Source organism: Procambarus clarkii, chromosome 56 (genome assembly GCF_040958095.1).
Source record: "Procambarus clarkii isolate CNS0578487 chromosome 56, FALCON_Pclarkii_2.0, whole genome shotgun sequence".
Lineage (NCBI taxonomy): Eukaryota > Metazoa > Arthropoda > Malacostraca > Decapoda > Cambaridae > Procambarus > Procambarus clarkii.
In genome coordinates, this window is record NC_091205.1 from 9,660,037 (window position 1) to 9,672,784 (window position 12,748).

The 12,748-nt window shown below is 44.1% G+C and overlaps 1 protein-coding gene across 6 annotated transcripts in view; it reads right to left on the reverse strand.

The window, feature by feature from the left end:
• Nucleotides 1-358: 358 nt before the first annotated feature.
• Nucleotides 359-12,748, reverse strand: part of LOC138353075 (heat shock protein 75 kDa, mitochondrial-like) — a 194,666-nt gene continuing 182,276 nt past the window's right edge. For 2 of the 6 annotated variants that reach the window (XM_069305720.1, XM_069305721.1), the window contains one exon: nt 359-518. In XM_069305720.1, the coding sequence (XP_069161821.1) occupies nt 478-518 (41 nt within the window). In that variant the 3' untranslated portion in view covers nt 359-477. Of the gene's footprint in view, nt 519-5,115; nt 7,817-12,748 lie in introns of those variants that run through there. The other 4 variants (XM_069305717.1, XM_069305716.1, XM_069305718.1 and 1 more) reach the window with 2 other exon arrangements.

Genomic DNA, 12,748 nt, shown 5'->3' on the forward strand with positions numbered 1-12,748 from the left:
GTGGCCGTCCTCCTTCCACCGTAACCGGCGGTGGGAAACAGCTCTGGCGAGGTTGCGTATTGGCCATACTCGCTTAACCCATGGTCACTTGATGGAGCGCCGCCCTGCTCCTTATTGTCCTAGTTGCGTTGTCCCTCTTACGGTCGTGCATGTCCTTCTTGAATGTCCTGACTTCCAGGACGAGCGTGTGTCTTGCTTTCCGACCGCCCCTCGCGGTCACCTGTCCCTCGATAGAATTCTTGGTGACTCGGATACTTTTGATATCGTTCGCCTTATGCGTTTTTGTTCTCGTATTGGCATCCTCGGTGATATTTAGCGCCCTCTGATTATTTTGCGTATTTGATGGTGCTACATAGCCTTCCCGGTTTGGTGCCTGCTTTTGATAATTACTTACTTACTTTATCCTGGCGCATTTCTTTCTCTACAAAAACAATTTTCCTGTTAGTGAATTCCTGTAGCTGCATGAGAACTACTTCATCATAGGGCTCGTAGCAGAATAAGACTTCCACATTGCGTTCCTGCATAAGAGAAAAAAGAAACACATTAACTGTTATATCCTCAGTATCATAATTCTAAGAACTGTCCAGCATTGCAAACATCACTAAATTATTGTATTGAGTGGAACACCTTAAACCTAAATGGTTCAGAGATTAAGGTGTGGATGAACAAGTAAGTCTGTTTTAGACCTGGAACAGTTCCACACTGGCTAGTCTTAGATGATATAACTACTATTTGAGTCTTATTATTTCCACAACCTATTTTTTTCAGGGGAAAGCCCCTAGTGGCTCCCTGAAGCTACTATACTGATATAGTGCCAAACTACAAGGTGCCATCAGTTGTGGAGTTCGTATTGACAGAACCTGACCCACCTCACAGGTGCAGGGAGCAAAGGCAGTTATGAAAAAAATTTGTCAACTTACTTCTGTTTGCCACCACCAAAGCAAGGCACCCAGAAAGTCAATGCAACAAAATAGACCACAGCCTCAAAACCACCAAATGAACTCCCACAACAATGTATACAAACAATTGAAAATTCATGAAACTTGAGCTAGCTCATTTGCCTCCACCTCCCTCAACATTTGGGGGAAGGAAGGAGGCAGTCAGGTGTCAGCCAACTGGTCCACCCTCAGTTCTAATGCTGATATGTATGTGCCTAGTTCCTCTCTCATTGTTCTGGCTCTGGTCTTGGTTTCAGCTCAGTGGTGTTTTGCCCTCGAGGCTTTTTCTGTGTATGGTTGTGCAACGTGAGCCAGGAGTTTAGTGTTCTTGGAGCTGCATGTGCCCAGGGCTACCTTCCATGTGCGCTCATTAAGTGCTGTCCTTGCGTTGTCAGGGTTCACTCCTTAAAGGGGTCTACATGCTTGTGGTGGCTCTCGCCCTAAAGGTAAGCTTATTGTCTTGGACTGTCAGTCTCTCCTTGGGTCGAGTGTGTTTATATGCTGGTGTGGCGCACTGAGGTAGACCTTCCAGATTACCATACCTGGTTTGGTCTGCTATTCTCCTGTGTTCCACGGTCGGGTATCTTGAGAGTTAGTGGTACTTAATTTGTAATTCGGTCCATTTATGGCCTTTATTTTTCATTGCGCCCTCATTCCTCTAAAGGGGAGTTTATTTGTGCCATTCCTGACTTATTAGGTTTACCTAGTGTCTAGGCATGGATGGTCCCCTTTTTGGTTTCTCTCTTGCTCTTTCTGGTGGTATTGGGTGTTAATAGGGAAACCTATACAATTATATAGGAGTTACCACCATGGCGATAACAGTGCCTGGGCATACCTGCAGGGAACATTCACCCTGCAAGCCCTGGTAAACCCCTTATGGGTTTGGTGGTCCTTGTGATCCACCCATCATCCCTGCTCTCACTTCGAGCAAATTTCTGGGTTGTGCACCATCCATGCTTTGTGACAATGTTCAGTTTGTCTGCCTCCACTGCTACCTGTTGGGTCTGTGACACCTTTGGCCCTGAGTCATGAAGGGGATGCTCCCTTCAAGTTGCTCTACTGCCAATTTTGGAGGGGCTTCTGGCAGCAACTGCTGGTGTCTTTAGTTCCTGGATTGCAGCAGTCAAGGTTGTGTCCCCGGTTTGAGGCCCGGGGCTAGCAAATGATACTTGTCTCATGGAATAGGCGGTGACTTTGTCCATACCTCCTTTTCCTTCTTTCTCCTTTGGGCAGGGGGTTTGCCCTTCTCTTTTCCCCTGCCCCTGGCCCAGTAGCAGGTTTAGGGTTGAGGTTTTTCTTTGAGATATTCCTTCCTTCAGCTACGAGGGTTGTCCCTTTCAATTCGAGTGTAGATACAGTTGAGCCTTCTCATCTTGCCAAGGTTTCTGGGAACTCCTTTTTAGTTCCATCACACAAAACAATAAAAAACCAGCTTTGAATGTAATGAAACGTCATTTTCTAGGTGAGAGCCCGGAGGCTCCCTAGAGCTATCCAGGCAGATATGTATACAGTATTATTAGACTTTGGCATCAATGTGAATGAAGTTTTAGGCCTACCAGGGACCACGAGCCAGAACCTGGCTCCCTCAGAGAGGCACGAGGAGCAATGGCCTATAGAACTGCACATGTGATCTGGAGCATTCTATGTCTGCCATTGACCAGGCCAGGCACCCAGAAAGGCAAGCGCCTCAAAACAAGCCCCTCTTCTGGTTAAAACCACTACTGAAACTAACGACTGGACTGATATCCCCCAAATGAAAACGAGCATGATGTCACATGTGCCGTGTCACTTGTCTGCTCAGCTCCCCCCCCCCACCCCCGGGAGGGGGATGGGGGAGCCCCAAACCCCTCATGCCAGCGATCCACACCCCAGTTCTCGGCTGATGTGATAAGGCTCAGTCGTGTGGCTCCAGCTCCAGATTCTCTCTGTTGTGCTATGCCTTGTGTTCAGTACTGCTCTTACAGTGGCGTGAGAGCTGGGAGTAATAATCTATTATTCACAGGTACTCGGGCTGCATATGCTTAGGGTTCCCTTCCCTGAGTGCCTTGTACCGAGTGCTGAGTGCCCCAGCCCTTAGGGACTGGGGTTATATTCCACAAGGAACCTTGGGAACTACCTCTGTTGGTCTTTTGCTGCTCGGTAATTGACCGCCCTGGGAGTGCTGGGGGGTTTCCTCCTCGCTTTTTACCTTGGGGTAACTGGTAGTTTTTGCACTGGTAGGAGCACAGGGTACTGCGCAGCTACCTGGTTGTTTTTTTTGTTTTTTTGCTAGTTTTCACATATTACAGTGGCCGGTTCTGTTCCTTCTGGGTACGTTGTCCTCTTGCGGGGTTTTTCTGTTCATTTTTTTGTACATAGTGGGGGGAACCTGCTTTTGTACCTAGTGGGGGGGGCCTGCTTTTGTACCTAGTGGGGGGAACCTGCTTTTGTACCTAGTGGGGGGGGGCCTGCTTTTGTACCTAGTGGGGGGGCCTGCTTTTGTACCTAGTGGGGGGGGCCTGCTTTTGTACCTAGTGGGGGGGGCCTGCTTTTGTACCTAGTGGGGGGGGCCTGCTTTTGTACCTAGTGGGGGGGGGCCTGCATTTGTACCTAGTGGGGGGGGGCCTGCTTTTGTACCTAGTGGGGGGGGGGCTTGCTTTTGTACCTAGTGGGGGGGGCCTGCTTTTGTACCTAGTGGGGGGGCCTGCTTTTGTACCTAGTGGGGGGGGCCTGCTTTTGTACCTAGTGGGGGGGGGGCCTGCTTTTGTACCTAGTGGGGGGGGGCTTGCTTTTGTACCTAGTGGGGGGGGCTTGCTTTTGTACCTAGTGGGGGGGGCCTGCTTTTGTACCTAGTGGGGGGGGCCTGCTTTTGTACCTAGTGGGGGGGGCCTGCTTTTGTACCTAGTGGGGGGGCCTGCTTTTGTACCTAGTGGGGGGGGGGCCTGCTTTTGTACCTAGTGGGGGGGGGCCTGCTTTTGTACCTAGTGGGGGGGGGCCTGCTTTTGTACCTAGTGGGGCAGGAGGGCCTGCTTTTGTACCTAGTGGGGCAGGAGGGCCTGCTTTTGTACCTAGTGGGGCAGGAGGGCCCGCTTTTGTACCTAGTGGGGCAGGAGGGCCCGCTTTTGTACCTAGTGGGGCAGGAGGGCCCGCTTTTGTACCTAGTGGGGCAGGAGGGCCCGCTTTTGTACCTAGTGGGGCAGGAGGGCCTGCTTTTGTACCTAGTGGGGCAGGAGGGCCTGCTTTTGTACCTAGTGGGGCAGGAGGGCCTGCTTTTGTACCTAGTGGGGCAGGAGGGCCTGCTTTTGTACCTAGTGGGGCAGGAGGGCCTGCTTTTGTACCTAGTGGGGCAGGAGGGCCTGCTTTTGTACCTAGTGGGGCAGGAGGGCCTGCTTTTGTACCTAGTGAGGGGGGGGGCCTGCTTTTGTTCCCCTGCCCCCTGTTATATTAGGATCTTGACCTCCCGGGCTCGGTGGTTCCCCCTGCTTGGCCCCCGTGAGTGGACACGTCCCGGGGGTTCAGTTTTAGAAATTTGTTTGGTAGACTTGGGTGCCGGTTAGCAGTACCCTGGCTGGGCTTACCCTTAACAAAACCAGTCTTAGGGCCCTGGGAAGCCCTGTAGGGGTGAAAGGGGTCCAATGGATGCGACCCCTGGGTCCCCACTCACTTTTTGAGAGTTTGAAGGTTGCTCTGTCCCCTTTTCTCAGGGCAACGCTCAATGTTTTTGCCTCCGTTATGCTGCCTGTAGAGTAAGTGACACCTTCGACCCCGAGTCCTGCTGTTACGAATCTTACTAGGATTCTAACATTACTCTTGATGCTTATATTACTATTGTCTTGTTCTATAATTATTATAGTATCCAGTTGAATATTAGATTCTTGTATGTTATATATTGTAGCATGCTGTTGTGTGCCTGAGTTGCATTATATTGTATGACGCTTTTGCAAGTATTTTCATGTTGGTTTCCCTGTGTGGGGGGATGACCATATTTGGATGTGGCCAGTGTGGGAACTTGATGTCAAGCGAGTGAGTATAGTTCAACCTTGACTAATTCTTATTATTGTTTGCCAGTAAATTATATTGAGTAATGTAACATTATTACCCAGCAAACACAAATCATCTACACAACGTTCGCCTATCTCTTCCCATAGGTGCGGGAATGATTTGCATTGAGAATGGTTCAGGAGAGCCTTTGAGAAACTTTTACTCAAAAAATCCAAACACAAAGGTTTAATTATAAATTGTTTTTCTACAATTATTTTCTTCCAAATGTAAAACAAATAGTTTTTACATGTTTAAATATAAAATTTATGGTGTTTTTTTGTAAAATTCATTAATAAATTGTGAATGATATATATTGGCTGAGTGAAACCTTTAAAATCCATTTAGTTATATGAACAGAAAAAAGTAGTTTTCCAAATTTTCTAAAAATCGCTCTTTTTAACACAATTTGACTCCTTATGCATTCCACTAAACACTAATATCATGTTTAAATATATAATTTATGTATTATTCCCTAAGATAATTTATATAAATTATAAAAGTTGCTGGAAAGTGGTGAGAAAGAATCTGAAAACGTTTTGTTGTCTTATATTGGCGTGTTCTTATTAACTAGAGTGAGTAAGAGTGAGTGAGAGTGGGTAAGAGTGAGTAAGAGTGACTGAAGGTGAGTGAGAGTGCCAGAGAGTGTGTAAGTGAGAGTGCCAGAGAGTGTGTAAGTGTGAGTAAGAGTGAGTATAAGAGTGACTGAGTGTGAGTAAGAGTGACAGAGTAAGTAAGAGTGAGAGTAAAGTGATTGAGAGTAAGGGTGAGTATGAGAGTAAGAGTGATTGAGAGTAAGAGTGATTGAGAGTAAGAGTGGGAGTAAGTGATTGAGAGTAAGAGTGATTGGGAGTAGGAGTGATTGGGAGTAGGAGTAAGAATGAGAATAAGAGTGATTGAGAGTAAGAGTGAGTAAGAGTAAGAATGAGAGTAAGAGTGATTGAGAGTAAGAGTGATTGAGAGTAAGAGTGATTGGGAGTAAGAGTGATTGGGAGTAAGAGTAAGAGGGAGAGTAAGAGTAGGAGTGATTGGGAGTAGGAGTGATTGGGAGTAGGAGTGATTGGGAGTAAGAGTGATTGAGAGTAAGAGTAATTGAGAGTAAGAGTATGAGAGTAAGAGTGAGAGAGTGAGTATGAATGGGTAAGGGTGACTGAGAGTGAGTAAGAATGACAGAGTAAGAGTGACAGAGTAAGAGTGAGAGAGAGTAAGAGTGAGAGAGAGTAAGAGTGAGAGAGAGTAAGAGTGAGAGAGAGTAAGAGTGAGAGAGAGTAAGAGTGAGAGAGAGTGAGAGAAAGAGTGAGAGAGAGTAAGAGTGAGAGAGAGTAAGAGTGAGAGAGAGTAAGAGTGAGAGAGAGTAAGAGTGAGAGAGAGTAAGAGTGAGAGAGAGTAAGAGTGAGAGTGAGAGAGAGTAAGAGTGAGAGTGAGAGAGAGTAAGAGTGAGAGTGAGAGAGAGTAAGAGTGAGAGTGAGAGAGAGTAAGAGTGAGAGTGAGAGAGAGTAAGAGTGAGAGTGAGAGAGAGTAAGAGTGAGAGTGAGAGAGAGTAAGAGTGAGAGTGAGAGAGAGTAAGAGTGAGAGTGACAGAGAGTAAGAGTGACAGAGAGTAAGAGTGACAGAGAGTAAGAGTGACAGAGAGTAAGAGTGACAGAGTAAGAGTGACAGAGAGTAAGAGTGACAGAGAGTAAGAGTGACAGAGAGTAAGAGTGACAGAGTAAGAGTGACAGAGAGTAAGAGTGACAGAGAGCAAGAGTGACAGAGAGTAAGAGTGACAGAGAGTAAGAGTGACAGAGAGTAAGAGTGACAGAGAGTAAGAGTGACAGAGAGTAAGAGTGACAGAGAGTAAGAGTGACAGAGAGTAAGAGTGACAGAGATTAAGAGTGACAGAGAGTAAGAGTGACAGAGAGTAAGAGTGACAGAGAGTAAGAGTGACAGAGAGTAAGAGTGACAGAGTAAGAGTGACAGAGAGTAAGAGTGACAGAGAGTAAGAGTGACAGAGAGTAAGAGTGACAGAGAGTAAGAGTGACAGAGAGTAAGAGTGACAGAGTAAGAGAGAGAGTGATTATGAGAGAGTTAAGAGTGTGAGGTGTGAGAGGGTAGCAGGCCAGGGAGGCAGGATATGTGTGGTCACAGGCGAGGCCTAGGCCTCGTGATCTCTAATGTTGGTTTTTATATATATGTGGGATTTTTTGTCCTGTTTCAAATTATAATTATTTAGCAGGAATGTAATAAGATATTGCACAGTATTAATGTGACAATAATATATGCATTATTTCCTTGATAATCAAACTTGTTGTTCAAAGATAATATACAATCTTTGAAGGAAACATTTTGAGAGCGCGAGCTGGCAACACTGGGCTGGTCGTGAGAGAGACATAGGGTTAGTTGTGCTCAGACCTTCAGTGGTGGAGCTTGTGTCCCAGCTGGCCGCCACCCGCCACCACCCACCGCCAGCCGCCACCACCAGCCGCCATCACCGCCACCAGCTGCCACCACCACCAGCCGCCACCACCGCCTGCTATCAGCCGTCACCGCCCGTTGCCACAGTCGCCACCGCAAGCCGCCACCCGCCACCCCCACCGCCGATCGTCACCACCCAACACAGCCGCCGCCAGGAGGCCTGGTCGACGACCGGGCCGCGGGGACACTAAGCCCCGGAAGCACCTCAAGGTAGGTAGGTAGCCGCCGCCCGCCACCACCCACCACCACCAGCCACTGCCACCGCCACCACCGCCGCCACCACCCACCACCGCCATCCGCCACCACTCATCACAGACGCCGCCACCCGCCACCGCCGCCAGACACAGCCGCCAGTGTCCGCCCGCCGCCGCCACAGCCGCCACTCTCCGCCGTACAGCCTCCCCTGTCTCCGTTAGTAAATAATTATAATTGTTAGTAAATAATAAAAGAAATATAAATTATTAGATTTTTTTTACCCTTAAATTGGTTTTAATATTTAAATTGAAAATAATATTAGAATATAAAATATAATAAAAATAATATAATAAAATATAATAAAAATAATATAAAATATAATAAAAATAATATAATATAAAATATAATTTAATTTCAAGAAATTTAACTTTAAACACAAAGATGTGAAAAGGGTTCAGATTATTGGCTCAAACCTTTCATAAGAGATTCATATTGGTATATGAATGGATTATGAATGACTCATGTTAGGAGTGTAAAGTTGCCACAACATCTCAAATTAGTGTTAGATACATATGTCTTGGTTATAAGTTTTGGAAACCTACTTAAGTCCACACACAATATCGTATCTGATACGATAAAACAAACGTTTCCAATACTTTCAAATACTTTCCAGATATGTTGTGGCAACCTAAAATTGTTTGCTGGGTATATACTCTTATGATTAATAATGATATGAATATTAGTACTACATTTTGTTAGTAGAATTTCTACAATAGTTTGTGGATGTTTAGTTATTATTGTGGTAGACGATTGCCCTGGGATCCGACGCTTGGGCAGAGGCTGGCACCTTTGGTCGAGAGGAGACATGTTTTAAATTAAGTCCTTGGTAATGGCTATTTTAGCTAATACTCTGTTAATTCTCTGGTTAGATGATTGTGTATTTTCTCAAATTAGAATTCATGTGCTGGTGTGATTGCTCATTGCTCAATAAGGATTTTATTTATATTATTGCATGCTAAAGAATATTTCTGACTATTATCTGTATTATTTAATTGTTATGTTTGTCAACCTTAGCGTAGATACATTGATTCCCCAAGTTATGCAGAGTTTTATTCCCTTTACCCCTAGACACCTGTTGGCAAAGGGTATGCCAATTACTGAAAGCGGCGGTGGGTCACATTTTGCCCAAACCCCCCCCTGCAGTTTTCAAAATATCCCAAACATCCCAAATTCGATACCTAAGCCATATTTTGGACCCAAATTCTGGCTCTCTGCACCTATTCGCAGTTTGAAATTCCGACTTTTATACCAAAAATCTGCCAATTAATGAAAGCGGCGGTGGGTCACATTTTGCCCAAACACAATTGCAGTTTTCAAAATATCCCAAACATCCCAAATTCGATACCTAAGCAATATTTTGGACCCAAATTCTGGCTCTCTGCACCTATTCACAGTTTGAAATTCCGACTTTTTATACCAAAAATCTGCCAATTACTGAAAGAGGCGGTGGGTCACATTTTGCCCAAACCCCCCTGCAGTTTTCAAAATATCCCAAATTCAATACCTGAGCCATATTTTGGACCCAAATTCTGGCTTTCTGCACCTATTCACAGTTTGAAATTCCGAATTTGTATACCAAAAATATGGCAATTACTGAAAGCGTCGGTGGGTCACATTTTGCCCAAATCCCCCTGCAGTTTTCAAAATATCCCAAACATCCCAAATTCAATACCTGAGCCATATTTTGGACCCAAATTCTGGCTCTCTGCATCTATTCGCAGTTTGAAATTAAGACTTTTTATACCAAAAATATGCCAATTACTGAAAGAGCGGTGGGTCACATTTTGCCCAAACCCCATTGCAATTTTCAAAATATCCCAAACAGCCCAAATTCGGTACCTGAGCCATATTTTAGATCCTAATTCTGGCTCTCTGCACCTATTCGCAGTTAGAAATTCCGACTTTTTATACAAAAAATCTGCCAGTTACTGAAATCGGCGGTGGGTTACAGTTTGCCCAAACCTCCCCTGCAGTTTTCAAAATATCGCAAATATCCCAAATTGGATAACTGAGCCATATTTTGGACCTTAATTCTGGCTCTCTGCACCTATTCGAAGTTTGAAATTCCGACTATTTATGCCAAAAATATGCCAATTACTGAAAGCGGCTGTGGGTCACATTTTGCCCAAACCCCCCTTGCAGTTTTAAAAAATATCCCAAACATCTCAAATTCGATACCTGAGCCATATTTTGGACCCAAATTCTGGCTCTCTGCACTTATTCGCAATTTGAAATTACGACTTTTTATACCAAAAATATGCCAATTACTGAAAGCGGCGGTTGGTCACATTTTGCCCAAAGCCCCCCGCAGTTTTCAAAATATCCTAAACATCCCAAATTCGATACCTTAGCCATATTTTTTAAACAAATTCTGGCTCTCTGCACCTATTCGCAGTTTGAAATTCCGATTTTTTATACCAAAAATATGGCAATTACTGCATGCGGAGGTGGGTTACATTTTGCCCAAACCTCCATGCAGTTTTCAAAATATCCCAAACATCCCAAATTCGATACCTGAGCTTTATTTTGGACCTAAATTCTGGCTCTCTGCACGTATTCGCAGTTTGAAATTACGAATTTTATACCAAAAATAAGCCAATTACTGAAAGCAGCGGTTGGTCACATTTTGCCCAAACCCCCCTGCTGTTTTCAAAAGATCCCAAATTCGATACCTAAGCCATAGTTTTAGACCCAAATTCTGGCTCTCTGCACCTATTCGCAGTTTGAAATTCCGATTTTTATACGGAAAATATGCCAATTATTGATACCAGCGGTGTGTCACATTTTGCCCAAATCCCCCTGCAGTTTTCAAAATATCGCAAACATCCCGAATTCGATACCTAAGCCATATTTTAAACCCAAATTCTGGCTCTCTGCACCTATTCGCAGTTTGAAATTCCGAATTTTTATACCAAAAATATGGCAATTACTGAAAGCGAAGGGTTACATTTTGCCCAAACCTCCATGCAGTTTTCAAAATATCGCAAACATCCCAAATTCGATACCTAAGCCATATTTTAAACCCAAATTCTGGCTCTCTGCACCTATTCGCAGTTTGAAATTCCGAATTTTGATACCAAAAATATGCCAATTACTGAAAGCGTCGGTGGGTCACATTTTGCCCAAACCCCCCCTGCAGTTTTCAAAATATCCCAAACATCCCAAATTCGATACCCGAGCCATATTTTGGACCCAAATTCTGGCTCTCTGCATCTATTTGCAGTTTGAAATTCCGACTTTTTATACCATAAATATGCCAAATATTGAAAGAGCGGTGGGTCACATTTTGCCCAAACCCCATTGCAATTTTCAAAATATCCCAAACATCCCAAATTCGGTACCTGAGCCATATTTTAGATCGTAATTCTGGCTCTCTGCACCTATTCGCAGTTTGAAATTCCGACTTTTTATACCAAAAATATGCCAATTACTGCAAGCGGAGGTGGGTTACATTTTGCCCAAACCTCCATGCAGTTTTCAAAATACCCCAAACATCCCAAATTCGATACCCGAGCCATATTTTGGACCCAAATTCTGTCTCTCTGCACCTATTCGCAGTTTGAAATTCCGAATTTTTATACCAAAAATATGCCAATTACTGAAAGCGGCTGTGGGTCACATTTTGCCCAAACCCCCCTGCAGTTTTCAAAATATCCAAAACATCCCACATTCGATACCCGAGCCATATTTTGGACCCAAATTCGGCTCTCTGCACTTATTCGCAGTTTGAAATTGCGACTTTTTATACCAAAAATATGCTAATTACTGAAAGCAGTGGTGGGTCACATTTTGCCCAAACCCCCCTGCAGTTTTCAAAATATCCCAAACATCCCAAATTCGATACCTGAGCTATATTTTGGACCTAAATTCTGGCTCTCTGCACCTATTCGCAGTTTGAAATTCCGAATTTTTATACCAAAAATATGCCTATTACTGAAAGCGGCGGTGGGTCACAATTTGCCCAAACCCCCCCTGAAGTTTTCAAAATATCCCAAACATCCCAAATTCGATACCTGAGCCATATTTTGGACCTAAATTCTGGCTCTCTGCACCTATTCGAAGTTTGAAATTCCGACTATTTATACCAAAAATATGCCATTTGCAGTTTGAAAATCCGAATTTTTATACCAAAAATATGCCAATTACTGAAAGCGGAGGTGGGTTACATTTTGCCCAAACCTTCATGCAGTTTTCAAAATATCCCAAACATCCCAAATTCAATACCTGAGCCATATTTTGGACCCAAATTCTGGCTCTCTGCATCTATTCGCAGTTTGAAATTAAGACTTTTTATACCAAAAATATGCCAATTACTGAAAGAGCGGTGGGTCACATTTTGCCCAAACCCCATTGCAATTTTCAAAATATCCCAAACAGCCCAAATTCGGTACCTGAGCCATATTTTAGATCCTAATTCTGGCTCTCTGCACCTATTCGCAGTTAGAAATTCCGACTTTTTATACAAAAAATCTGCCAGTTACTGAAATCGGCGGTGGGTTACAGTTTGCCCAAACCTCCCCTGCAGTTTTCAAAATATCGCAAATATCCCAAATTGGATAACTGAGCCATATTTTGGACCTTAATTCTGGCTCTCTGCACCTATTCGAAGTTTGAAATTCCGACTATTTATGCCAAAAATATGCCAATTACTGAAAGCGGCTGTGGGTCACATTTTGCCCAAACCCCCCTTGCAGTTTTAAAAAATATCCCAAACATCTCAAATTCGATACCTGAGCCATATTTTGGACCCAAATTCTGGCTCTCTGCACTTATTCGCAATTTGAAATTACGACTTTTTATACCAAAAATATGCCAATTACTGAAAGCGGCGGTTGGTCACATTTTGCCCAAAGCCCCCCGCAGTTTTCAAAATATCCTAAACATCCCAAATTCGATACCTTAGCCATATTTTTTAAACAAATTCTGGCTCTCTGCACCTATTCGCAGTTTGAAATTCCGATTTTTTATACCAAAAATATGGCAATTACTGCATGCGGAGGTGGGTTACATTTTGCCCAAACCTCCATGCAGTTTTCAAAATATCCCAAACATCCCAAATTCGATACCTGAGCTTTATTTTGGAC